Source organism: Dromaius novaehollandiae, chromosome 3, assembly GCF_036370855.1.
Source record: "Dromaius novaehollandiae isolate bDroNov1 chromosome 3, bDroNov1.hap1, whole genome shotgun sequence".
Lineage (NCBI taxonomy): Eukaryota > Metazoa > Chordata > Aves > Casuariiformes > Dromaiidae > Dromaius > Dromaius novaehollandiae.
In genome coordinates this window covers 64,105,503-64,130,605 of record NC_088100.1, presented here as the reverse complement: position 1 = coordinate 64,130,605, position 25,103 = coordinate 64,105,503, and the positions used below count along the sequence as shown (strand labels likewise).

Here is a 25,103-nt window from a genome sequence, read left to right as displayed (position 1 = left end):
TTCTCTCCTCTTTCTCCCCTTTTCTCTCCTCTTTCTCCCGCAGCCTGCTCATAGATGGCCATAAGAAGTTTTTTGAAATACTGTCTGATGGTGTATGAAACCTAACAATGACTATCAAAAAAAAAAAAAGTAGGTCTAAAAACATGTTAATTTCCTTTTTCTTTATTGACAAAATTCTTTAAGGTAGTTACTTTGATTTCTACTTTTTTAGTTAGAGAAACATGCTTATATTTGCCTATAGCTGTTCTTCTATGTGAAATAGTCAAATGATGTTTTTACAGGGCTGATTTTACTGATACAAAATATTTGCAAATTTAATTAAAAACCAGCATCCTGGTATCACTTTCTGTAAAGGAATGATTGAATTGAAACACACATTTTTTCTGTCAGTTGAATTTTCATGCTGTAATTCTTACTTGAGTCTCTTCTGTCTGTGTAACTGAATATAATGAAGGTTGTTACATACGAAGAACATAAAATTGGGAAAAAAGTACTTTCCAGCTTTTGTTTGTGTATTCCAAGCTAGTTTGAGCAGATTTGGTATTGTTTAAAATACTATAAATGATAAAACACAGTTATTATCCCAGTGGTGAGGGTTTACATTCACCAGTGATACACCCTCTATTCTTATTTGTGATGTGCCACTGTTGAGCCTGTGGACACAGAAAGGAAGAAAACATGGATATTTTGTGGCAGATGTAGAAGCACTGACTAGATGCCTTAAAACTGCTGTCTTGATAAAACTGACTTCTATCTAACTCTGTGTATTATGAGCAAGAGTTGCAAATTCTGTGTGTTTTTTGAAGGATTTTCTATACCCTGTTGTTTTGTCTTGGAGGAATAATCCTCATTTCTTTTGAAGCCTGAATCCTTAAATTAAACTGCATTTTGGCAACAGCTTGTGAATTACTTTAATAAGATTTTGACTTAAAAGTTACTGACAACCTTTAAGTAATATTTAAGCATGGGACTTATAGAGTACTAAGTATAAATAAAGGCTGGCTAAAATAATGAAACAAAGAGGAAGTGGTATTTTGCTGGTGTAAATGCCTTTAGAAACTTCCACATGGTTAGAAGAACTTTTAAAATAGTGCTTAACAGATATGTTCTGTCTACTGTGTACTCTGGGGGAACTTTAACACCAGTGGTGTAAAAAGGCTTTTAAAAAGAAGGGTTGAAAGGAATTGGAAATAGTTGTCTTTGTCATTCATATATATACACACACATTTAAAAAAATAAACCCCAAAATGTTAATAGTGAAATTTACTTCCTCATCATAGTGTTGCTTGCAGTGGGGTAAACCTGATATAGTTGTGTATATATTGTTTTTGCTCTGTGGCCCCCACTTACTGGCTGAGGCTGATGCAAGACACCCAAAGGTCCTGCTGTTATGTGTTTATGAAACTCTTCTTGACTCCCTCTTTTGTCATGAATGCAACTCAATATTTGAAGCTAGTGAGACTATCCATTTTTGTTTTTTAGAGATTTATAGGGTGATGTGTAGTAACTTGTATATTTGTTTTTTGAAAAGCTGCTTGTGAATACTGTTAAAAAGCTTAGCTTTCACGTTTGTTGCTGATAGCTTTGTCAAGCAGACACCAGTGTACGTAATACTGTAGTTTCATGGATGCTTTAAGACTGCCCTGTTGCTGAAGGAAGCAGTCCTATCTGGCTGCTACTGCAACTTCCCTGTTCTGGCCCAAGTGTTCGTGGGGCTGTACAGTGAAGCATACCGGAAAAATTATTTGTGCTGGCGTGAGGGAGGAGATGATCAGGAACACAAGGAAGATAAAGGATAGGAGAGATGGGACTGTTTCTTTAAACTGGCAGGGCCAGCTTATTCTAGCTTAACGTATTATGGAGGACCTTTGCTAACATACTTTTTTTTTTTTTTTTTAAAAGGGGGAGTGAAATGGTCAAGAGCCCAGTATTTTTTTCCTATATTTGGGGTGGAAAGTCGGGGCGGGGGGGAAGCTGAGTGGCCAAAACCAGCAAATTACAGCTCTGGTGTTTCAAGCATAGACCATGCATTACTGCTAGAGACAGTGCTCAGTGGTAATAATGTTTTGTCATGTTCTTCATGTACACCTTTGGCACTCTGTGAGTCTCTTCTGAGATTAGTTCAGAGATAAGTTTCATAAGGTGAGGCAACTAGTCATTGAGTTAGCAATTGATGTCATTGCATGGCAACATATGATGCATAGCACCTCTCTTTGCCCTTCCACTTTTGCTCTTATTTAACATGATGTGCTATAATGACTTCAGACTGGTGATGGGCACAGGAGGTTCTACAGGAAGAGGCTGTGTTTGATTTTATTTGGTATCTTGAAACAATGTTTTGTAGTTATGACACTTTCAGAGGAAGATAAACTTTCTGCAAAAGTGAGAAACGTGGAAGTATGCTATTGGAAAGGAACTGTTTTCCTACATAATTTTGTGTGTACACTGTCCTTCTCTAAAGCAGCATTAATAACGTGTAAGTCAAGCTTTAGATTCTTGCATATTGTGAGAATAGTTGTATAGACAGACTTTTGTTCAAGGCTAGATTAATAGTCTTTTCATTTTTAAATAGATTTATTTTTCTAAGTATGAGAGCTGTTTGGTGGGGGGAAAGGTTTTAATGTGTCAAGTTTTTACCTATTATAATTAAATGGAAACAAAGCTGGGAATAGTTATGATTTTTTCTTTATTAAAGATTTATGCTTTTTTATTCAAAACTCTTATTTTAAAATTATATATCCATAACATTAATCAAAAAAGATTTTCAAAGGGAGAAGGGTAGCAAATAGATCGTAGCTGCCGGTTGGGCATGTTTGTATCCAGTGGCTGTAAAAAAATGAAATAGAAGGGTGCAGCTGCCCCTCACCTTTGCAAGCTGCTGGAAAAGATTCTTAAAATTTCTGTGCTGTCAGGGTTTGAGCTAAAGTAATTTAAACTCTGTTGTTCAGCCTGGGTGTTTTAAAGGTGAAGAAACTGTCTTGTATCTATATACCCAGGATCTAAAGCCTTGCCTAAATTGGGATTTTGAGTTTCAGCTAACACAAATTACCTTTAAAAGTTGGAATTAGAGATGGCATTGAACAGTGTTAAATATTGCTTTAAAACATATGACTGAACTTCACCCATTTAGCTGAAGTGTGTATTACTTTTTCTGTGCTAAACTTTTGAATGCATTAATTACCTTGTGTTAGCTAATACCATCTTGCCTTTTGTCCAGACAAGATTTGAAATCATCCATTATACTGCTGTGCTCCTTCAGAGACTCATGCTTGCTGATGATGAGAACTAAAAACTTAATCTTATTAAAGCATATTTTTTGTAGAAATTGGAAATATCTTGGTCACTACTAGGGAATGGTAAGTGGACTTTTGAAAGCAGGTTTTATAAATACTGCAAGTGCTACATTTATTCTTTTAGATGAAGGATACATTGAAAACCTCTGTAAACAGGTATGATTTAGGAGCCCTGAATGTCTTTACTGGTTTGGTTGTAATGAATAAATTGTTGAGATGCAGAAATACTGGGAGATTTATCCTATTTGTATTGAACTGTGACAAAATTCCAAGTCACTTCAGAAGAATTGGAAAGTTTTCTTAATGTTGAGTCAGATTACAAATGTATACGTATTTTTTAAGGGTTTATGGTAATTAAAAGCTGAAGGCAGTGAAAGGCTTGTACTTTTGAGATCAGTTTCATTATTTCAGTTATGCTTTGTTTCTGTATATGTGCAAAGTCTCTTTTAAAGAAGGAAATGTTGGTTATTTAAATGAACTTCACGCTCATGTATGTACATAGTTAATGTAAAAAGACATGAGTAATGCTTACATAAATGTTGCGTGGAAGAAACCTAATGACAAAGCTTTCACTGTTGTCCTGGCTCCCCACCCCTAATTTTTTTTTTTAAATGATTGCTTTGGTTAAGTGCAGAGCTGTATGTTACAGTGTGTACTGGTCTGTTTACCACTGCCCTTCTTGCCCCCTGCTCATGGCTGCATACTGTCCTCTTTCTCCTATAATCCGTCTCTCTTGTTTGACCCTTCACTAAGCCAGTTCAGTTTGATAACCTAGCCACATAAAAGTGTTTTCTGGGGTATCAAGAGCCTACTCTTTGAAGAACCTGAAGAGTCAGGCCTGTTGTGAAGTGAGGATGGTGAGTTGTAAAGCCAGCTGTAAGCAAGGCTGAAGGAAGAGTGATCAGGTATGGAAGGGGAGTGGGATTTGCCCCTTCTTGGCAGTGGCTGTTGAGCTGATTCAGTCTTACATGTAACATCAAGTCCAGCAGTAAATTTGGCATTTCTTGTGTGTTATCTCTTTATGATAAAGAGATTAATGTTTGAACCAATTTAAGGAAATTGTGTCTCTACCTTTGAGCCCAAGTCCTGTAGTAAAAGTGCATGCCTATGACTTCTCTTTTTCTGTTACATAGGAATCAGAATTGCTGAAAGCACAAATAAAGAATCATAAAATAATTGCTTCATTGGCACTGACTAAAGATTTGAGGTAAGATCAACTTAATTCTTTTTTTAAATGTTCTGATTTAACCTAGTCATTTGAAATGAGAATTGATTCTGGTTTTCTAAAATTTATGCTTGTGATTTAAAAACAAAAGCCTAAAATGTATACATCTTTCTGAAATTAGTGTTCCATATGTCATTTAAAGGTCAACTAATGAACGGCCTATACCTACTTGTCCTACATAGAATACAAATGTTATTGTTGAATACAGTGAAAATTGCAAGCAGATTTCTTTTCCTTTATAGCTGAGATTGGGTTGTGTTATGAACTTGTGCTGCATATATGAATTTTGGTCTGAAAATTGCTGTATGACCCTGATAACTAGAGGGTTTTTTTCTGTCATACTTGGAGAAAATTGACATGCTTCATGTCTTAAAATAGTTTAAACACTCCAAATGTCTATGTGGCCTGTGAGCAGATGAGCATAGGAGATTTTAAGGCACTTTCTGTGAGTTTAATTGAACACAATGAATAAAAGATGTCTTATATGTTATGTAAGCTTGCTTTTTAATGGAAAGAGCAGTTTAAAGACAGCATGCAACACATTCTTCTCCAAGGTAAAGAATTTTTTCTTAGTTCAGTTAAATGGAAAATTAGTGCACATTAAAATTAATTTTTTTTGTTGTTGTTGGGTGAATTTCAGCTGGGGTCAGATCTCTCTGGGGCCTTACAAACACTTGTGCTACCATGGTGAGGAAAGTGGTATGGTACAGGAATAACCAGTGATAGGGGAAAGATTGGTCTGCTTTTTTCTTTTCGGTTTGCTTATGCTTGCCTAAAGTTTCTGAAATTTTCTTAAAGTTAAGTTTATAATGTTGCTTGTTTCTTTTGCCCTAGCACAATTGAGATATCTCCCAAACCACGAAAAAGTTTTATATATATATATATAATTCCTTATGACAAAAAATGCCTGTCAAGTTGAACTTCTATTTTCAATAGACTAGTTCTAGGCTTTTATGTATGTTTGTAATATAAAAGCCAAGTGTTAGTAGTTATTAAACAAAAAACAGAAAACATAAGCAATGATAACACACATAATCAATGGTGAACAATGATAATTTTGGACCCTGAGCATACTAAGGCCTGAAAATGCAATTACTTGTTAACAGTTTATAAGTTCATCTCATGTGACCTGTTTTTTTTAAAGCTGACAATCTTAAAAGAAAATGATATTGAGGCAAAGTTGTTATTAATTGGGGTATTTCAGACACTGATCAGGAAAGAAAAGAACAAAGGTGTGCATTTTTGTTTATGGATAGCAATGATTATAAATTTTTAGTATGATTATAAATAATTTATCGTGGGTTTATTTTATTTTAGGACTCATCGCTTTATAATCCTCTGTAGTTTTGATAGCTTGTGTTCAGTTGAAAAATGTTGAATTCTGTTGTAAGACATATTACTTAGGTAGTTGTAAAATCCAGAGCCAGTTAAGATTTTAACAACATCTAGTTTAAAAAGTTAGCTTATCCTAAAAAGATGCATGGTGGGCATGTTGACAGGTGGAAAATTGGATCAGGCTAATTAGATTTAATACGTGTGGTTAAGAGAAATAATGCTCTTGGCTCAAACTATCTACTGCTGGACAGAATACTTCAGGGCTTTTTCTTTTTTTGCTTATATGAAAGGTTGACTGTAGTAGGCTATGAAGTTCTGAAAGGATTGGTGTGTTGGAAATGCAAGGAATTTGTAAACCCAACAGATAGCAAGAATTTTGTGTGTTTATATATTTATATAAGTAGTAGTTCAGAATTGGAATAAACAAATGCTAAGCCAAACAGATATATTTTCTGTAATGATGGTACAGGTGCATGGATTGTGAGTGATCTTTTTGCTGTGAGTACGGAGGGAAAAATCCGTTTTCATCTTTACACAGTGGTTTTAGCCTAAATTGTAGAAAGGTCAGAGGTTTCACTTGAAAAAACTTTGGGCAGCTACAAGAAAAACTTTTTAGGTTATAATCAAACTTAACTGTTAAAACTGTATAAAATTAGTAAAAAAAATAAATCTAGCTCTTGATAACACATGTGTAGTAGTCCAGGCTCCCATTATTTCTTGCCTTAATTCGCAAAAATGTTTTTTTCTGTTGCTGCCTCTCTCCTACTTACAGGATCAGTTTCCAATTAAACTCGGGAAACCTTTTACTGATATGCTTTATGTTTTCAGCCAAGCTGCTTGCTATAGCTGTGTTAAATAAGTCTTACATTCTTTAAACTGTGATACATTGAGCCCTTGTAAGTTACTAATAAATGTACCCTTATCCTCTTCAAAGGTCTTTAGTTTAGGAAATTCTGTACCTCTTTCTGATAATCTCATTTTATAATATAAAAATCTTGTTCATTTGTATGATTTACATGGACTCTAAATAGTCCCCTCCCCTTTTTTTTTCCCCTCCCCTCCTCACTGCTTTTCCTTTTGGGAAGGAGTGTGTCTACTGGGAAAAATGGGGCGATCTAACTCTAGATCACATTCTTCAAGATCAAAGTCCAGATCTCAGTCCAGCTCTAGGTCAAGATCCAGATCACATTCTAGAAAAAAGAGATACAGGTAAATTGATACCTTACTGCATGAAAAGTTGGTTTAGTATATTGTTTTTTGTCTGGAAATTTGTTTTTTCACTTGTATAATGCTGTAGCAAAAGTCAGCCTGGGATCTTCTTTCATTTTAGACAATAGGTATATTCTGCTTTGAATGTAACTTCTGTTACTTTAATGCTCTACTGTTTTGCTCTTTTCCTGTATCTCAAAAAAGTTTCAGAATGCTAACGGTTCTTCCTGATTTGTGGTTTGTTTGATTCTCCCCTTCCCCTTCACATGATGTTTTCTATGTCCAGTCTTTCTCTGTGATTGTTCTGTGTTTCTCATGTAGCTTTTCACATGTTGAGTAAGTTAAGGCTCACCAGATAAGCTTTGCTATATCTTGCTGATTGTAATTGCCTTAGTTGCCTTCAGCCTTTTCTTCCTCTTTTTTACTAGTGGGTATTACCAGCTCCCATAACAGGAGTAGCTGAATTGAATATTCACTGCCTCATCAGCAGCTGCAGTCCACAGGCTGGCATATTAATTAAACTGGAGGTGATGTAAGTCCGTATTTGAGGCTGTGAACTGTGGTGGCTGAAGAACTGAAAGCTGTGCTACTGAGTGGTCATCTCTAATAAAGTCTTAGGCTGGGCCACTGAGGCTGGTAATATCTTAATGAGGTGGTGCCAAATTCTAGAGTTTCACAGTCCTTAGAGTATAGGCATGTTTATTATAATCTGTTATGCAACAGGAAAAAATAATAAAGGTAGATTGTAGAACTTATGTTATCTTTAAGATCAGGCCTGCTTCTTTTATCATTCAGACTGCATGTGAGTGATTTAGGGTTTAGTGGTTTTTTCTTCTCTCCCCCTCTTCAGTTGTCAAATATTAATGCTTGCTTTTTAATTTTAGTTCTAGGTCTCGGTCAAGGACATATTCACGATCTCGCAGCAGGGATCGTGTTTATTCTAGAGATTATCGCAGAGATTACAGAAATAATAGAGGAATGAGACGCCCCTATGGTTACAGAGGAAGAGGTAGAGGGTATTATCAAGGAGGAGGTGGTAGATATCATCGTGGAGGTTATAGGCCTGTCTGGAACCGAAGACACTCCCGAAGCCCCAGGCGAGGCCGTTCACGTTCTAGAAGTCCAAAGCGAAGGTCTGTGTCTTCCCAGAGGTCCCGGAGCAGATCTCGTCGATCTTACAGATCTTCCAGGTCCCCAAGGTCCTCCTCATCTCGTTCTTCATCCCCATACAGCAAATCACCTGTCTCTTCCAAAAGACGTGGGTCTCTGGAAAAGCAGGCAAAGAAAACTGAAGGGGCTCCTTTGCAAGACAGCCCTTTGAAAAATAAATCACAAGATGAACAGAAAGATACATTTGAACATGATCCATCAGAGTCTCTTGACGATTTTAACAAATCATCAGCAGCTTCTGGCGACATTTGGCCTGGCCTTTCAGCATATGATAACAGTCCAAGGTCACCCCATAGTCCTTCTATTGCCACCCCACCTAGTCAGAGTTCATCTTGCTCCGATGCCCCTTTGCTTAGCACAGTCCACTCAGCAAAGGACACACCTCAACATTCCCATTCCATTCAGCATAGCCCTGAGAGGTCTGGCTCTGGTTCTGTTGGAAATGGTTCTAGTCGTTATAGTCCTTCTCAGAATAGCCCATTGCATCACATCCCTTCAAGGAGAAGCCCTGCAAAGACAATCCCAGCACAGAGTGCTCCCCGTGAGGAGGCTCGAGCGCGTTCATTTTATCCTGAGGCTGGAGAACAGGAAACTGCAAAAGGTGGAAAGTTTCTGAAAAGGTAAGAATTGCACTGTAAAACTAGTGTTGCATCTTAAAATGCCATCTATTGAATTTTGACTAGATCTTCACTGTGATTTGGAAAAAGCAATATTGAATGCTGTTGAATGTTTTATTAATTCTGACCTAGTTGAGCTTAAAATGCATGCTTTTTTCCTCTTTTAAGACACTCTTGGCCATTTACTAGTAAAGATGGGGACCTGTATCCTTCAGGAACAATCCCTTTCCTTTACAGTATGTTTTCTTATAGTCTGTTAGGAAAATCTTAATCAGAGTAGTATATCAGACTTGCTTGTTTGACAAGGTGAATTCTGTTTAAGTACTTTAAGCTTTTAATGCTTCATATAGTTTGAGATGCAAATCTTCTGGAAGTCTGTGAAAACCCGAGTGTCATGCAATGATTTCTTTTTTAACATAAACAGCATTCATTCCTAATTGTGTAGTGCAATATGACAACTTTGGTGCCCTGACTTGCATTGCTTATGAAAGGGGGTAGGTCTTGGTATTCTTGGAATGTAACTTTAGTGACGTGAAGGACAATCTGTTTAAACTTGAATGTATGTTTCCAGTTAATGTGAAGTTCTTAAATTTGTTCTTAGAATGTTAATGGCTGGTGTGTTTGATATAACAGTAATTGGGGAAAAAAGGTTGTAAAAACCGTACTGACATTAGACTGTTCAGTTCTATTGTTACTTTAGTGGATTTCATTTGAAATGAATTATAGAGCAAAGCTGTGTTCTGTGCTAAATAGATTTGACTGCATGATTTTAAGTGAATCTGTCCAGTCAGTGACTTAATATACTGCTAGAACACCAAAAAATGTGACTTCCCCTACGTAAGGTGTTTTGTAGCTGGTAAATGTGCTGGGACCTATGTGAAAATGTTGTATAGATAAGGCGGTAGCGAAAATATGCATTAATTTCTAAATAAGTTCCTGTGTTTAGCTGTTTCTTAAAGGTTCCCTGCTTGTGCATAATACAGTGAATGAATTAAGCCAGTGTCAAATTTTGGACCTCTCTTAGAAATGTGCAGGATCTTGAAAATGATTTTTTTTTTATGGTACTCTTAACTTTTTTTTTTTAACTAAAAGGAATTCAAAAATGAATTGCAGTCTGAACTGCCAAATTTCATGCGATTGACAAAATGACTGGTGTAAGAATATGTGAAGTTGGGTACCAATTAAAAAAGAACAAACAAACAAACCACTAGCTTTTTTTATAAACTTAAGCAGAGAATTTCTAGGTGTTCTACAGAAAGGCATTATTTTCTTCACATGCTTCAAATAACATGAATGACTGTGGGTACAGTATTAATTCTGTGCAAAAACTTAAATGCTAAAGTTGCACTGCACAGTGGAATGTATCTTCTTGTTGGTGTGGGATTGACACAAAAGAGAAATGCAAGTGATGAATGGAATGAATGCAATCCAGAGTTACGAGTCTCTTCTTTGCTATCCACAGGTACACAGATGAAGAGTCTAGAGTATACCTGCTTGATAGGGGTAATACCAGGGAAAAGGAGGCCCAGAAGGAGAGAGGATCAGAAAAAGGGAGGACAGAGGGAGAAAGGGAATGGGAGGATCAGGAAGCCTTAGATTATTTTGTTGATAAAGAGACTGGGAAAGAAAAGTTTAATGACTCTGAAGGGGAGGACGCAGAGGAGACAGAGGATTATAGACAGTTCAGAAAATCTGTCCTGGCAGATCAGGGTAAAAATTTTCCTACTGCATCTCACCGGAATGCTGAGGAGGAAGGAACCAAATACAAATCTAAAGTATCAATGAAGGGCAATAGAGAGAGCGATGGATTTAGAGAAGAGAAAAGTTATAAGCCTAAAGAGACTGGCTATGTAGTGGAAAGGCCTAGTGCAACAAAAGATAAGCACAAGGAAGACGACAAAAGTTCTGAGAAACTAATGGTGAAGAAAGAAACTCAGTCACCTGAGCAGGTAAAGTCTGAAAAGCTCAAAGAACTCTTTGATTACAGTCCCCCTCTACACAAGAATCTGGATGCGAGAGAAAAATCCACCTTCAGAGAGGAGAGCCCACTTAGGATCAAAATGATAGCCAGTGACTCTCATCGCCCTGAAGTTAAACTCAAAATGGCACCAGTACCTCTTGATGATTCCAATAGGTAAATTATTCCACTTTAAGTGTGGTTCTCCACCTGCCTGCAGTGTCACTGCTCTTTATTTAAACTATTGGTTTCTTTTTGTGTGTTTTTTGTTGTTGTTGATGCATTTTAGGCCTGCATCCTTGACTAAAGACAGGCTGCTTGCTAGCACACTTGTCCATTCCGTCAAGAAGGAGCAAGAGTTCCGATCCATCTTTGACCACATTAAGTTGCCACAGGCCAGCAAAAGCACATCAGAGTCATTTATTCAGCACATAGTGTCCTTGGTTCATCATGTAAAAGGTATGTATTCAATTTACTGTACCAAATACACACACCTGACAACTGCATTTAAGCCTGTTTGATAACTCTAGTACAGGAGGATTTCGACTCTTTTAATGTTTAGTGAGATTTTTTTCCTTTTGAGGTATGCACAAAAGTAATTAGAAAAATAATAGCTGCAGAAGCTAGTATCAAAAAAACAACCTCCACAAACCCAAAATGTGGAGCGTAGTAGCATTTATACTAAGTTTCTGGATAAATTTTGTTGAATCTAAATAGCATATAAAATTTGAATTTTTTCATTGAAGTTTAAACATACTATGTTGGTCAGTCTTCTTTAGGTTTAATTTAATAGTTTTAACATCTAATTTAGTATTAAGCAGTGCAGTTTGTGTTTACAGCTGTCTTTTGTACTGTTAAATACAATGGCATCTCTTATTGAGACATCCTAGAGGTCATTTCCAGGTGCATATTAGAGGTTCCTTTTTTAGTCCTAAAAAATAATAACACTTAACAGAAGTTGTGCTCTGTAGGATATTAAAATACACTGTGAAACTTCATTTTAGTCTTATTTGACAGTGGTAGTGCTGGAGCCAGGAATTCCACTTATAGGAAGTTGGCAGTGGCTAAATACATCTGTTAAATGAATTATATATATCCTATTTTCTGATTTAACAGTAGTGACTGTTGCTTGCTGTCATTAAATTAAAACAGTTTCTTGGGGAAAATATCAACAAAGTAGATATATGTCATTTAGGTCACAGATACTGTCAAAGTTTTTTTGATTGAAGATTTTGATTGAAGAGTGGATAATTCCTTTAAATCTTGTGAGGACATCTAGAGAGTTCTTGAAATGAGCATCAACTTTTTTCATATGGCATTTACCTTATTTCACTGGACTGTTGTCTTATTCTTGTGTTTAATGTACTGAAATAATATGGAAGAACTTGCTGGTGAAAATAATTCCACTGCATCAGCATACAAAGGGGGAAATGTGGAAATGCTTAAGTGCCCAGTTTCAGTATGTCTGTAAGCATTGTTTCTGAAGATGCTTCGCTGCTAAAATTGCAAAGATTTTTGTGCTAAAGGTATATGTAAAGTTCCCACAAAATTCCTATTTTGTTGCCAAAATATATAATTTTAGGTGACTAAGGCCAAGTGATTTTATGGATTTTGAATTACTTGCAAAGGGGAAAGTAATAGTAGGTAATTATAGATTATATTAGATTTTTTTTTTAAAATCCTTGTTGGGACGCTTACTTAGAGTATAATGGTTTCATTATGAAAGTATCTTTTCTTTTATCGATATGTAAGAGATTTAAGGCTCGATCCAATGAGAGCTTCTGTAAATGTTGGCTTATATGGTACATGTGTAGGCTCTAGGTGAAATAATATTCCTGAGACTCTTACATGTTGATCACAGAATGCTTAACTTGTTTTTCTGTAAATATTTGTATGTTAAATTAAACAAATACCTGGTAAATATAACAGTTTAACAGCCTATCTGGTCAAGTTACTCAATATGTAAAGTTATCATGGTTTCTGAAGGGAGAACCTCTCTATACGTTTCAAATTTACTGTGGTCTGTGATCAGATTTTAGTAACTCTTTTGACAAATTGAAGTTATGTTCATTATTGGTGTGATGCGACCAGTCTGAACAGCTCTTTGTTAATGTAGAGCTGAAAATGCCCAGTGATGTTTTCTTTTTCATTGTAACTAGGTCCTGGAATGTGTTTTGAAATGGCAAAATCCATGTTACAAAAGTAAAATAGCTGTTGAAAGATACAGATGCCAAACAGGCAAAGTTGAACCTTCTGTCTTCCTGGCAAAAATGGCATAAAAACAGAGTTGCTAGCTCAAATTCCTGTGTTTGATGGAATTATGATTGAGGCACTACCCTTGTAGTGGCCGTTTCAAGTTTTAATGGTTGGTTATGAGACAAATACTGGATGCCGGGCGGTAAGTTGATACAGATGTATGTTGACCTGTTAAGCAGATAGCTTGCTTCATATGTAACATTTCATAGTTCATGACTCTATGTATTTCTATATTACATTTAAACACATTTGTTGAGCTGGTTTAAAAAATGAGTTTTGCTGTTGCTAATTTAACTGTCTCTGAAGGCAAGAGAAAATTTGTCAGAGAAGCCGTCAGGTTTGCCAAGATGCCAGATGCTTAAATAAATCTATTTACGTATAAGAGTGTTACTTGTCTCGAATTGTTTATCATCAGAACTTCAAATTGAGAAATTTTATACTTTTAAGAAATAACTTTTTAGGTCATTCATGTAATTACTGAAACATACATTACTTAATGTTTTCACTAAATTAATTCTGTTTTAAGTTAAAGATGAGATGAATTGTAAAATGTGCTCTTTGCAATTATTCATGGCTCAAAGTAACTTTATTTTCTCTTATGGGCAAAGTGTAAAGAAGTAACTTCAGATAATTGCTCCTTTCTTTTTTGTTAGAGGAAAATATTGAAAAGAAGCAAGTCTAATCAGTAAATTATGCTTGAATTAAATGTAGTACAGTCATGGCATAGTTATAGGTAGACTTGCAGTGATGCTGTGCACTGTTATTTGTTTGGGTTACAGATAATGTAAAAGTAAAGAGAGCTCCACGTTTGCTTGTACTTCTGATATATTTATTGAAAATACTATGTTTTTGCCTGCTAAATGCCTTTCTGTCAGGAGTAGAATACCTGTGTCAGTTGAATTAAACTAATGAGACAGTGTTTCTCTATTGTAACCAACAGAGCAATACTTCAAGTCAGCTGGAATGACCCTAAATGAGAGGTTCACTGCATATCAAAAAGCTACCGAAGAACACTGCACCCGGCAAAAGAGCCCAGAAATACATAGGTACATATTAATTGTATATGTAGATACTTTGTATTTCAAAGAATGTTAATCTGCTAATATTTCATTTGAGGACCCAAAATACTTTTTCTAATTTATGTGGAGTAATTTGTCAGTTTCTGTGTAAATACAAAACATCTTAAAAGAAAAAAAAAAAAAAGGGACGAAGAGAAGCTTTCCTTGAAAAAAAACTCACTTGAGCGAACTCTGGCTTCATCTGTAGCTTTGTAACATGTCTTCTGTCTCATTTGGGATATACTTATTTTTCTCATATGCAGTGCTCAAATATTGAGGGGCATATGTTTAGAAGATGAAAATAAGTCTAGTAATGTATCTTTATTCTTTGATGTGAAATGGTCACCTTTACTTCTTTAGTCCTTGTGTGTGTTGATTCACAGAAGGATTTGTTCAAAAAAAAAAAAAAAAAAAAAGTCTGAGAACCTGAAAGGTAAGAGGGTAGGTGTGCAAATGTAACTTCTGATTAAGTGCCTTAGTTATGTAAGGTTGTGTACTGTATTGTGTGTTGCACGTGAGGCTATATTATCTCCATATTATGTCCTGACCATTATAGGAGATAATATACCAGGTAAGTATTTCTACTGTGGTATAAACTGTGTCGGAATGTTGATTGAGTTCTTGGAGGAGGGGCAGGATTGGGACTACCTGCACTTACTGATCTTTTGGAATACTCCTTTAAGCTTTTTATGTCTTCAAAACCATGGTTAAAATATGAAAATCTAACTGCATGTTTTGTGTGTTTGCATTTGCAGCATATTTCGCAGAGGAAAATCAAGGTTTTCCATTTTGAATCTACTTCTTTGTCTATTCTGATAGTGTGGCTTTATATTCAAAAAGGTTGTCCTACTGCAAAAATGCCTTTTTTTTCCTCAGATTTCTATTGGAAAGAAATGTCTGAAGCCATAAACAGTTACATACACATATGGCTAGACACTGCTTTTATTTTACATTTAGGAGGATTGACATCTCTCCAAGTGCCCTGAGGAAGCACACCCGTTTAGCAGGTGAAGAGAGAGGCTTTAAAGAAGAAAGTCAAAAAGTAGGTTCTCAGTAAACATTCTAGCTGTATTTCTGATCCTAATTTCATGCATTTTGCTTTGAATCTGAACTTCATGTGTGTGTATAAATCTTCAAAAAAAAAGTTTGTATTTATAGTGTATGAAGTAGTATTTGGATTTACACTACTTTTTTATGCTTGACTTCTGAGAAAAACATACTGTCAGGAAATTAGCTTATGCAGCACGAGATTCTGCTGTGTTGATAGTGTGGCATTATAAGGTCAAATCTCCCACCCTTCCTTTCTTCTCTTGGACATTTTCTTAGTCAATTTTGTGGCACTAAGCTGCCTAAGGACAAAAATTAGGAGAAAAAATAAATACTGAGATGATCAGTGAGTAGTATGGTTGGATGAATAAGGTGCTTATGCTCTGCTAAAAACACAGTTACCAGAAGAAATGTATAGTCAGGTATCTTTCCAAACCATGTGTTATACTCTGCCTACATCAAAAAGTATGTTTGGTGTTGACTTGGTGGGAATGCTTGCTCAAAAGTTAGCTTCTTAGCCAAATTTTTAGCTTAGCTTTCTCTTTTTAGACCAAACAATTGCATGTAAAGGGCTTTCACTAGAAGTCAACTTACATGCTGAAGAGTCTGTTGACAACTAGGTAAATCCTATCTTGTCTTTTAGAAAGTTGAGGTATAATTTGCCTTTTAATTTGGATTGTCTTCTGGACGTTTAACTTAATCTTGTTTTTTGAAATATATTTTCACTTACAGGGAGACAAAAAATTAAGGTGCGACTCTGCTGATCTTCGGCACGACATTGACCGCCGTAGAAAAGAGCGAAGTAAAGAACGAGGAGACTCAAAGGGTTCCAGGGAATCCAGTGGGTCAAGAAAGCAGGAGAAAACTGCAAAAGATTACAAGGATTACAAATCTTACAAAGATGACAGGTAAATATTTGAAGTTGCTGTGTAGGTTTTTAGCTTCTAATTAGCCTTTTATAATTGTAAGCTTAATTGCTTTCAATTTTCAATGTGTGATGGAACATTTAAATTTAAACAATTAAAATTATTTGTTTTACAGCAAAAATGTATTATCTGTCTTTTACACGGCTTATGGTGGATGAGGACAAAAACTTTGGAATAGCAAGCTAACACTGAAAAAAAAAATGACAAATTAATCTGTCCTATTATCCAGGCTACATCGGGAGGTTGGACTTCAATGCAGTACATTTCTATAAACAGTTTGTGTAAGAACTTTGGTTCGTTATGCTTGATTCCGCACTTTTTCAACTCATAACACCCAGAATATGAGAATTTTACTGATGTTTAGGTTTAACATGGGTGAGAAGGGGAGTATTTATTTTGTTTCTAAAGCCAGTGGGCTGCTTTTAAGACAAAGATGTTAGCATGTTTCAGTGGATACTGTGTAGCAGTGGTAAGAATTGCTTCAGGTATGACTGTCCTTTGGATATTACATTAAAATCTTGTAAATTGGGTTGAATTAGTGCCACTATGGGGATACTGAAAGTCTTAAATATAGGGTTTTTTCCTGCTTTATACTGGGTATGCAATGAATTTTTACTTATGCTTTCTTTTTCCCATTTCCTTTCTGATTTTGGTATCCACATTATCTTCCACTGGCTAATTCTGTACAGGCATCTGCATAGGGAAGCCCAGACCATATCTACTTCTCAACAGTGTGCAAACTGAATTATGTAGTTATTGTAAAAATACTTACTTGAGGGTTTTCTTCCCTTTGATTTCTGTTTTTCTGCCTCAGAAGAAAGGCAGATTTTAGAAGAAAAAATAGCAGAGCCTCTTCATGGCATCAAATCTTAGAAAAACTGTTTTGCAGTTTGCATACTGCTGCTTTCCAACTCACTAGCAATAGTGTACATGTAATGCTTTTAAATGTGTAAGAGGAGGCTGGAAAGTGAAATTATACTTCACCTTAACATCTGAAATACGTAACTTATATGTGACTTTATAACCAGAAGGGGAGATAGTGGTTTTTTTTAATAAAATATAAACAGAGACCCCTTTTTAGTATAGTGTTACAGACTATAGTACTTTTAAAATAGCACACAGTATATCTTTTTATTTTTCAGTAAACTAAAAAGAGAGCAAGACCGTTCTCGATCCTCCCCATCTTCTTCTCCATCTTCTTCCTCATCCAGTTCTCGAGAAGGAAAGGATAGCAAGAAGGAAAGAGATGAAGAGTTCAAAACCCACCATGAGCAGAAAGAATATTCCAGTTTTGCAGGAGTCAACAGGCCAAGAGGAACCTTTGTAAGTTGCTGTTTTCCTATTCTTCCCCCAAATTATGAATGCAATATTATTATTGTGATGCAAAGATTCACCCTCTCAAAATTGAGGCATGAAGAACTTGAATCCCTCAAGAAATTGTGCGCCGCAGCATATGATAGTGTGCTTGCTTCAAAGTTGCTAAGTGTAGAAAATTTTTTGTTGAATCAACTAGCTTAAAAATAAGACTTTAAGAATAGTATGACAACAAGGAAATGTTGCTGTGATTAATGTTAGATTAATTTTTTTCATACTACTGATTCTTGAAGGTCTCTCATGCTACACAGCGTACTTGCAGACAGATGTTTTTAACACTGTCCAACAGCAGTGACGTTTGTGTAAAGTTGTAACAAAATAGTATTAGAGACAGTGAAAAAATCTTGTATTTTTTCCTTGCTCTTTTGCAATTATGTCATTTCCTGTGAGAATTTTAAGTTTGACTTTTATAAAGTTCTGGGATGTATTGCCTCTCACTTCCTGAGCTTCTGTTTTTCCCATCATTTTCAGTTTGATTTTTGCCCTCCTTTCAGTAGATGTCTGCAGCTTGTTCTTAAATAGAATGTCACATAGTTAAATGTACACAAACCTTGAGACAGCTGTATTAAGGAGAGAAGATGGTATGCTTGCTGTTGTTTTTCAGTGTTTTCTTTGAATGGCCTGGACTAGCAACAGTGAGCATGAAAACTTATTTATTTAGCTCTGGAATGTATTTTAGCATTGTGATTTGGAAGTGCCATATTGACCGCCATGGTCTTCAGAAAATGTTTTAAGCCACTAATCAATAAAAAGGTAAAAATTGTATGTTAATATAACTTACTAATATTTAATTGGGAAAAGTAGGATCGTTAGGAAAGATGAAGAAACAGTACAGGAGGCCTTGTAAAGATGAGGAACATGGAAAACAAGTGATAACTTAAAAATTAAGTTCCATTTGCATGGAAAAATTATCAGATTGCCTGACTCAATGGGCAAGAGTAATTTTGTACTTTCTCCGTTCTTTATGTAGCATGTAATTAAGGGTAAACAATGCTAAAAGGCATTGCTTGGTGCAGATATGTTTGATACGAGTATACATTGAATTTTGTTTGTAGTCATGTAGAGGAATGTTTTGAACTACGTACAAGAGCGTCTCTGAAATGCACCTGGATTGTGCAATGCTGACTTTAAGGTTTGCATCTTACATCTGAAAAGTGAAGCTACTTTGAGGGAAAATTATTTATAATAAGTAATTTAATGAGAAGAGGAAAAAAAATTCTGTAATTCTACTGAACAGCTTTGTGGCCTAAATATATAAATCCTTCAGTGGTGTAGATGTCAAGTATGACAATGTCAGCATAATCCCTAGGAGCATAAACTAGTAGCACTGAGTTAAAAACAAAAGAGGAGTAGAACTAAAAAACCCTCTCCTTTCTCTAAGAAAATCAGTTGAAGAAAAGTTTTTTTTGTAATTGCTGGAAAGCCTTACTGCTCTGTAAAACTAAACTGTATGTATCATGAAAGATATGCTATGCTATGTGTAATTCAGGTAGATGTGAATTGCAAATTTAATGAGCATCTGCTATTTTTGACTACTGGTAACTGCCAATACTGACTGTGCAATAACAAGTGGTTAGTGTTCCCTAATGACATACGTAGTCACACCCACAGGCTCATCAAACAAACTGTAGCAGAACAAGACTCTAAACAGATAGGCCAACCTGTTGTCTTAAACCCTCTGTTTAAGATCACAGACTGGATAGGATTGAAAGATACAGACTGGCTAGTCTAGAAGTGTCTTTGACCCAAGACTAATAGTTACTGCATCCAGTAAATACTACTTTAGTTTTGGAGTAAAGAATATGTCTTGATTTGCAGCAAATCTTCCTGTTTCATAGAGGATATGTTGGGAGAGAGTGGCTGGCCGGATAGGAGAGATTTCAGTGGAAATGAAGATTTCATGTTAAACTAGCACCAATTTTTCACTAACACTTTGTACATTATGGTCTAAGTATATTACTAAAATCTCCAAATTATACAAAATAGAAAACTATAGATGTTCAGAATAGCTTTGGAGTAGAAACACAGAAATAAAGATAAATTCTTTTAGTGACATTATTTTTAGTATCCAGCTCCTAAAGGAATTTGTCTATAAATGTTCTGAGTAAAAGGAGTGTTCTCTTTCTATAGAAAAAGTATCATCTCCTTTTTGTGATAGTCTTCGCAATGAATAGGCCCATAGAGGTAACACAGTACTGGGCTCATCTCTCCTACTACTTTGCCTGAAAGGTAACTTCAAAAGCCCTAGACACCTTAGAGGGAATCCAGTCATAGGACCTAATACCAGGAAATGCTGATCTCTCTTTTTTTTTTTTTTAATAGTCTTGTTTTCACTTTGTTTCTACATCCATTTCTTGCCTACTGCGATACTGCTCTTTGTGCCCTAATTTTTTAAAAGTTCCAAAGCTATTAGAAATGAGACATTTAGTTTTACTTTTCTTGTACTGTTTTCTTTAGACATTTACCTGTCACTTTCCAAATGATTCTTAAAGCAATTCTTCTTTTAGTTTGCCTGCAGTATATTGATAGGTCTTGTGAGTTCTTTACTGGATTGTTTTTAGTCTGTTTCAAAGTACTGTTAAAGCTGTCCTGTGTAAATTCTGCATGGGGGGGGGGGGGGGGGAAGTGTTGGAAATGAGTGGGAACAGGTGTAGATTATACTCATTTCAGGTTAGTTAATTGCTTCTTTTTGATTTATGTTTATGGACAAGCTTATTTTTTCCAAATAAAATTCATTTCCAGTCATACTGTTTTCTATAGCTACATCTGAAGATCTTTAACTAGGCTGGTGATAGAAAGCGTGTTCTCTAGTAACTACAAGTTTTAGCACTCTCTCTTGCCAAGCTGACCTTTCTTTTCCTCTCAAATGGAGGTTATCTAGATAAACTGTTCATTTTTTCCACAAGCTAACGATGTCCATGCAGAGGAAACCAAATATATATTACTTTTTAGCATATTCTGAGTCAAGTGATTATATATTTTCTTTCTTGCCATGAGACTACTTTTTAACCTAATATTTTAACATCCTGCTAGTTCATTGTGAAGAAGCACATTTAAGACACTTAACTTTACTCTAAGCATTGTTACTTCATATAGTATGTATTGCTTATTTTTTGAGTAAGGAACTTAAGACAAATTAAATTTCAAATGAGTGAAGTATGTTGTTGAATCTCAGTTGAGAACATCTCATGGTGCACTTATTCTAGCATTGCATTGTTCATACATGTTTATTTTAGAATTATGTTCTCTTAAGAATAGGACTGAATGACTCCATAAATGGCAGGGCCCTATTTTATTTCCAAATTTTTTTTTTTTGCCTCCTTAAATCTAACTTTTCTAGCTATTTATGTCTGAACAGCTTCAGAAGTTCTCTTCTGACCTTTTGTAGCAACAGACTGTTTTACCAGGAGTCAAAGGAGACTTCTTTTTGGTGATTGTGGGTAAATTTATACCAAAACTCAAATGTGTTTCAGATTTTAGGCTTAAGAGAATCGTTACCTCAAAATGAATGCTTAAATACATTACTTTTAAAATTCTCATATTAACCTTGATTTACAGCTGTGTATGTTCTAATTAAGAACAGAAAAAGCATTTTGAGTAATACAGAACTTGAGTTTTTGCTTTGTGGCTTTATTTGAATGGATTAAATAACATTGTCGTTGATCAGTTTCGAATTAGGGGCAGAGGAAGAGCCAGAGGAGTTTTTGCTGGAACAAATACTGGTCCCAGCAATTCAAATACTACTTTTCAAAAGAGACCGAAGGAAGAGGAATGGGATCCTGAATATACTCCAAAAAGCAAGAAATACTTCTTGGTGGGTGTGAAGAACTTGTTATCTTATGCATGCATTTGTTTTCTCAGAGTGCATTTTATATCTGATGTGAAGGAGATTTGTTTCTACACTCATGATACTTCTGTAATTGTAGCTGTCAGTGCCTTTAGTTATGTAAGTATGAGAGTATCAGGATTCCTGTAGTGCCAGGTTCTGCTTCTCTTGCATCCTTCTGTAGCAGGCTGGCAATAAGTGAAGATTGAGACAGAATTCTTCCCCATCTCACTGATGAAAAGGAGTTTGGGGATGAAGGTAAACTTGTTTTTAATAGTTTAGTCTGAGTCTAAAACCAAACAGACTTGCACTGTTTGTTTTCCTGGATTTATTTCTAAATGGCACTCAAGCTTTGAATACATCTGTCTGGAAATCTGCAGAAGTGAAAGATCAGGAAAAGCTGACAGTATTTGTGGATGGATGTGGGCTGTCTCTGATATTAACATCCCTGCTGTTCTCAAGTTAAGTAGTGTGATAGTCATTTAGAAAAAAACAAACAAAAACCACAGAGGGTTTTTTCCCCATCTTCATAATGAAAGGAGGGCTGTCTATATAACTACCCAGTAAGTGGTTTAGCATACTGAATAGGTAGCCTCTGTTCTAGTTGACTTTCCTAACAATACAAGCTGTTAATTAGATCCTTTTACCCTTGAAAAAAGGACAAATAGTGAAGATTAGACCGTCCCCTGTGGCATTAGTTTTTTTCAAATATGTTAGCAGGTAATCTAAGAGTGTGATTATAGTCAGGATGTTTATACAAAAAGTGCTCCAGTGATAGCTTCAGAAGGAAGTTAAATACTGTTTGTGTATATATAGTAGAATTAAAATACTTTGAACTTTCAGCATTTGCTGTTAGCAAACGCATAGCTAGAGTACTAGAATACAGCTGTATGCATTAAACCAGAACTTTTGGTTAGGTAAAACTGAATATCCAAAATAAGAAAGCTTGTGTGCTTTTTAAAATGTGTATCAGTCTGAACAGGAGACCTAGGAATTATAGCTTACTTTATATTAAGATTCAGAACTTTTTTTTCCCCAGAACTCAGTTCTTCTTAACCTATGACTATCTACCTTATGCTTGAACAGATGCTGGAAACTGTTGTATGATCCTTATTTGAAGTCCTAGATTCATAGCTGTTCTTACTGAACAACTTTACTGAGGTGGTATGAGGGAGAAATTGTATTATTGAAAACATAGAGGATTGTTAACCTGTTCTATACTTAACAAGCAGAGTGGATGTGAATTAAGAGCTCTCAAATATGTTTATATTTAAATAGCTTTTTTTCCTTAAATTAAACTAACAAACTTCAGTATACATTCTTCATTTATTTTAAAATGTGAAGACTAAAGTAATTATTTGATATCGAGTTGTAAAGAATGACATACCACTGGAGTTTTGTTGCTTGTAGTATATGTTCAAAACATTCTAGTTCAATTCATGAGTTAGCTACTGCTGTGGAAAAGTTGGTTCTCTTCTTTTCAAATCAGTTAACTAACAATCAGCTTTTCTAACCCATAAACCTGGAAAGAGATGTGATGATATATTCTTTAGCTAAAAGAAATGAGTTAACTAGCTGCAGCTGCTTTTTTTCCTCATCTTATTTTAAATTTTTTAAAAAAAGCCTGTAACTATTCTTATATAACTGTTAATAAACCACTTCATATAGTGTTTAATACAGCTTGGATTTCTTTCCAAATCACGAGTAAAAATGTAGAAATTGAAGCAAGTGTCCCTCACCCTTCTAAATATAATCATCTTAAATAGTTGTTTGTAGTGTTCATATAATTGTCAGATTTATCAAAATGTGTAAAGGCTATATTTGGTGGCAAGGTGGCAAACTTTAAGCTTGCTAACCAGTATAACTCAACTTATTAACGTCAAATTTAAATAGTCAGCTGGTTTAAGATTTGCCCTACTTCACATGAGTGAAGCAGGATTTCTGAATACTGCCTTCTGTTATCTTTCATTAATAAATATAAAGAACATTAGTATCTCTGCACTATTAAAGCAAAAAAAAAATCTTCTTTTAAAAGCACATTCCTAGAGCAGAAAAGATTTACTGCTCAGAAATAATGAGTAGCCTCTTATTTATCTGCCACTTTTATCTTCAGTTACAAGAAAACTTGTTTGTTACCCTCAACCATGAGAATTTGAGTAGACTCACAGCTAGTAAAAGCTCTTAAAGTTTATGAAGGTATATTTAGTTGTAGCACTATGAATTGTAAAGACATCCTTCACAATGTAACCTATAGATTATGATCTGAACTGTTAGAAAACTCTAATTTTTGTATGTGTAGCCTATATTTTGTATGGAATACCAACATTTAAGAGGTACATAAGTGTTTTAACCTTATTCTTTGCATTATTATTGTAGCATGATGACAGAGATGATGGTGTAGATTATTGGGCCAAAAGAGGAAGAGGCCGTGGTACTTTCCAGCGTGGCAGAGGTCGTTTTAACTTCAAAAAGTCAGGTAGCAGTCCGAAGTGGACACATGACAAATACCAAGGGGATGGGATTGTGGAAGATGAAGAAGAAACAATGGAGAACAATGAAGAAAAGGACAGACGCAAAGAAGAAAAGGTACACAGTTCTGTTGGTGAACTGCAGATAAGTTTTCCTTGCAGTATCCCAAATAACTAAGTGAAAAATAATTTTAAAAGATTTTTAGAGCTTTGTAACTGGCAATTTACAAGACTGTTTTTTCTTCTTTCCACAGGAATAACCCCAGAAAAAAGTTCTAGCTGAAAAAGCAGCTCTTGCACCACCCACACAGCATTTTTAATATGTTTTTTGTTGTCAAATGAATGTAAGCATTTTACTTAAATTTTACTGTTGGAAAGTAGTTTAGAGGGATTGTTTTTGTTTTAAGCCTTTAGAAATCTTGATATAGTAAACTATGTTAATGATCGTACAGGTAGAAAGTAAAATATTTGTAACAACTTTTAAGAAATTTTACTGTTTGTTATATGCAGTGTAATTCTGCTTTGTCCAAATATATGGTCAAGTACAACTCTAAAAGTTTTGATTCTTCCCCTATGTCTGTGTTTTATTCTGAAGTAAACTTACAGCTCTGCACACCTGAAATCTCTTGGAGGATCATTTATTTTATAAATGGACTACTAAATCTGTTGCCTTTTTATTAGAAGTGTTTTTCAGCTGTGACTGGTCAGTTATATTTAAGTGTGAGCAGTTGTGCATTATTTTGATCTCATACTTTATTTAACAGGAATCAGATTTACATTGTGTGATGAAATGATAAATTAGAATCATCATTCTGTCATGCCAGAGAGAGCAGCTTGAATTCTAGAGAGCAAAATATTCCTGTAATCTGAGGAATACATGTGTATATAAATACTCAAGTGAGTTTCAAGTATATTTTTTCCCTTCAGGAATATGAGTTTTTGAAACTTATTTCCAAGTCACCATGGCTGGAAACTTCCAACAGATCTGAAAACTGGAGCTTGCTCCCCTATTTGTACAGTTACTGCAGAACTACCTATAAGCAGCTTAATTCCTGCAATTTAGGTCCAGAACAGATCAGTTGTGTATGAATGTATGAATACCTAGTGATTTACATTGTCATTAAAAAAAGTTCCCTTCGAAAAGGGTAACTTAGTACAATGCTTAAGATTTTATACAGAAATGGCATTATCGTAGCCATCAGGGATTACAGTTTGAGCTGTCTGATAGCTTAATCACCAATAGAATGCTTTAGTCAAGAAATTTGTGGCAGTATTAATCCAGCTTTCCTTTGTATCAGTTCTTGTTCTAGTTTATGAATCTAACTTTTAAATTTCTTTATAT

General features: G+C 35.3%; 1 protein-coding gene across 7 annotated transcripts in view; it reads left to right on the top strand.

The window, feature by feature from the left end:
- BCLAF1 (BCL2 associated transcription factor 1) overlaps positions 1-24,383 on the top strand; it is a 28,227-nt gene extending 3,844 nt beyond the window's left edge. For 3 of the 7 annotated variants that reach the window (XM_064509035.1, XM_064509034.1, XM_064509033.1), the window contains exons 2-13: positions 4,427-4,500; positions 6,939-7,062; positions 7,947-8,852; positions 10,312-10,983; positions 11,096-11,265; positions 14,003-14,108; positions 15,078-15,162; positions 15,900-16,075; positions 17,236-17,416; positions 21,135-21,281; positions 23,670-23,879; positions 24,016-24,383. In XM_064509035.1, coding sequence (XP_064365105.1) covers positions 6,959-7,062; positions 7,947-8,852; positions 10,312-10,983; positions 11,096-11,265; positions 14,003-14,108; positions 15,078-15,162; positions 15,900-16,075; positions 17,236-17,416; positions 21,135-21,281; positions 23,670-23,879; positions 24,016-24,021 — 2,763 coding nt within the window. In that variant the 5' untranslated portion in view covers positions 4,427-4,500; positions 6,939-6,958 and the 3' untranslated portion in view covers positions 24,022-24,383. Of the gene's footprint in view, positions 1-4,426; positions 4,501-6,938; positions 7,063-7,946; positions 8,853-10,311; positions 10,984-11,095; positions 11,266-14,002; positions 14,109-15,077; positions 15,163-15,899; positions 16,076-16,208; positions 16,375-17,235; positions 17,417-21,134; positions 21,282-23,669; positions 23,880-24,015 lie in introns of those variants that run through there. The other 4 variants (XM_064509037.1, XM_064509036.1, XR_010388380.1 and 1 more) reach the window with 4 other exon arrangements.
- The last annotated feature ends 720 nt before the right edge of the window (positions 24,384-25,103 follow it).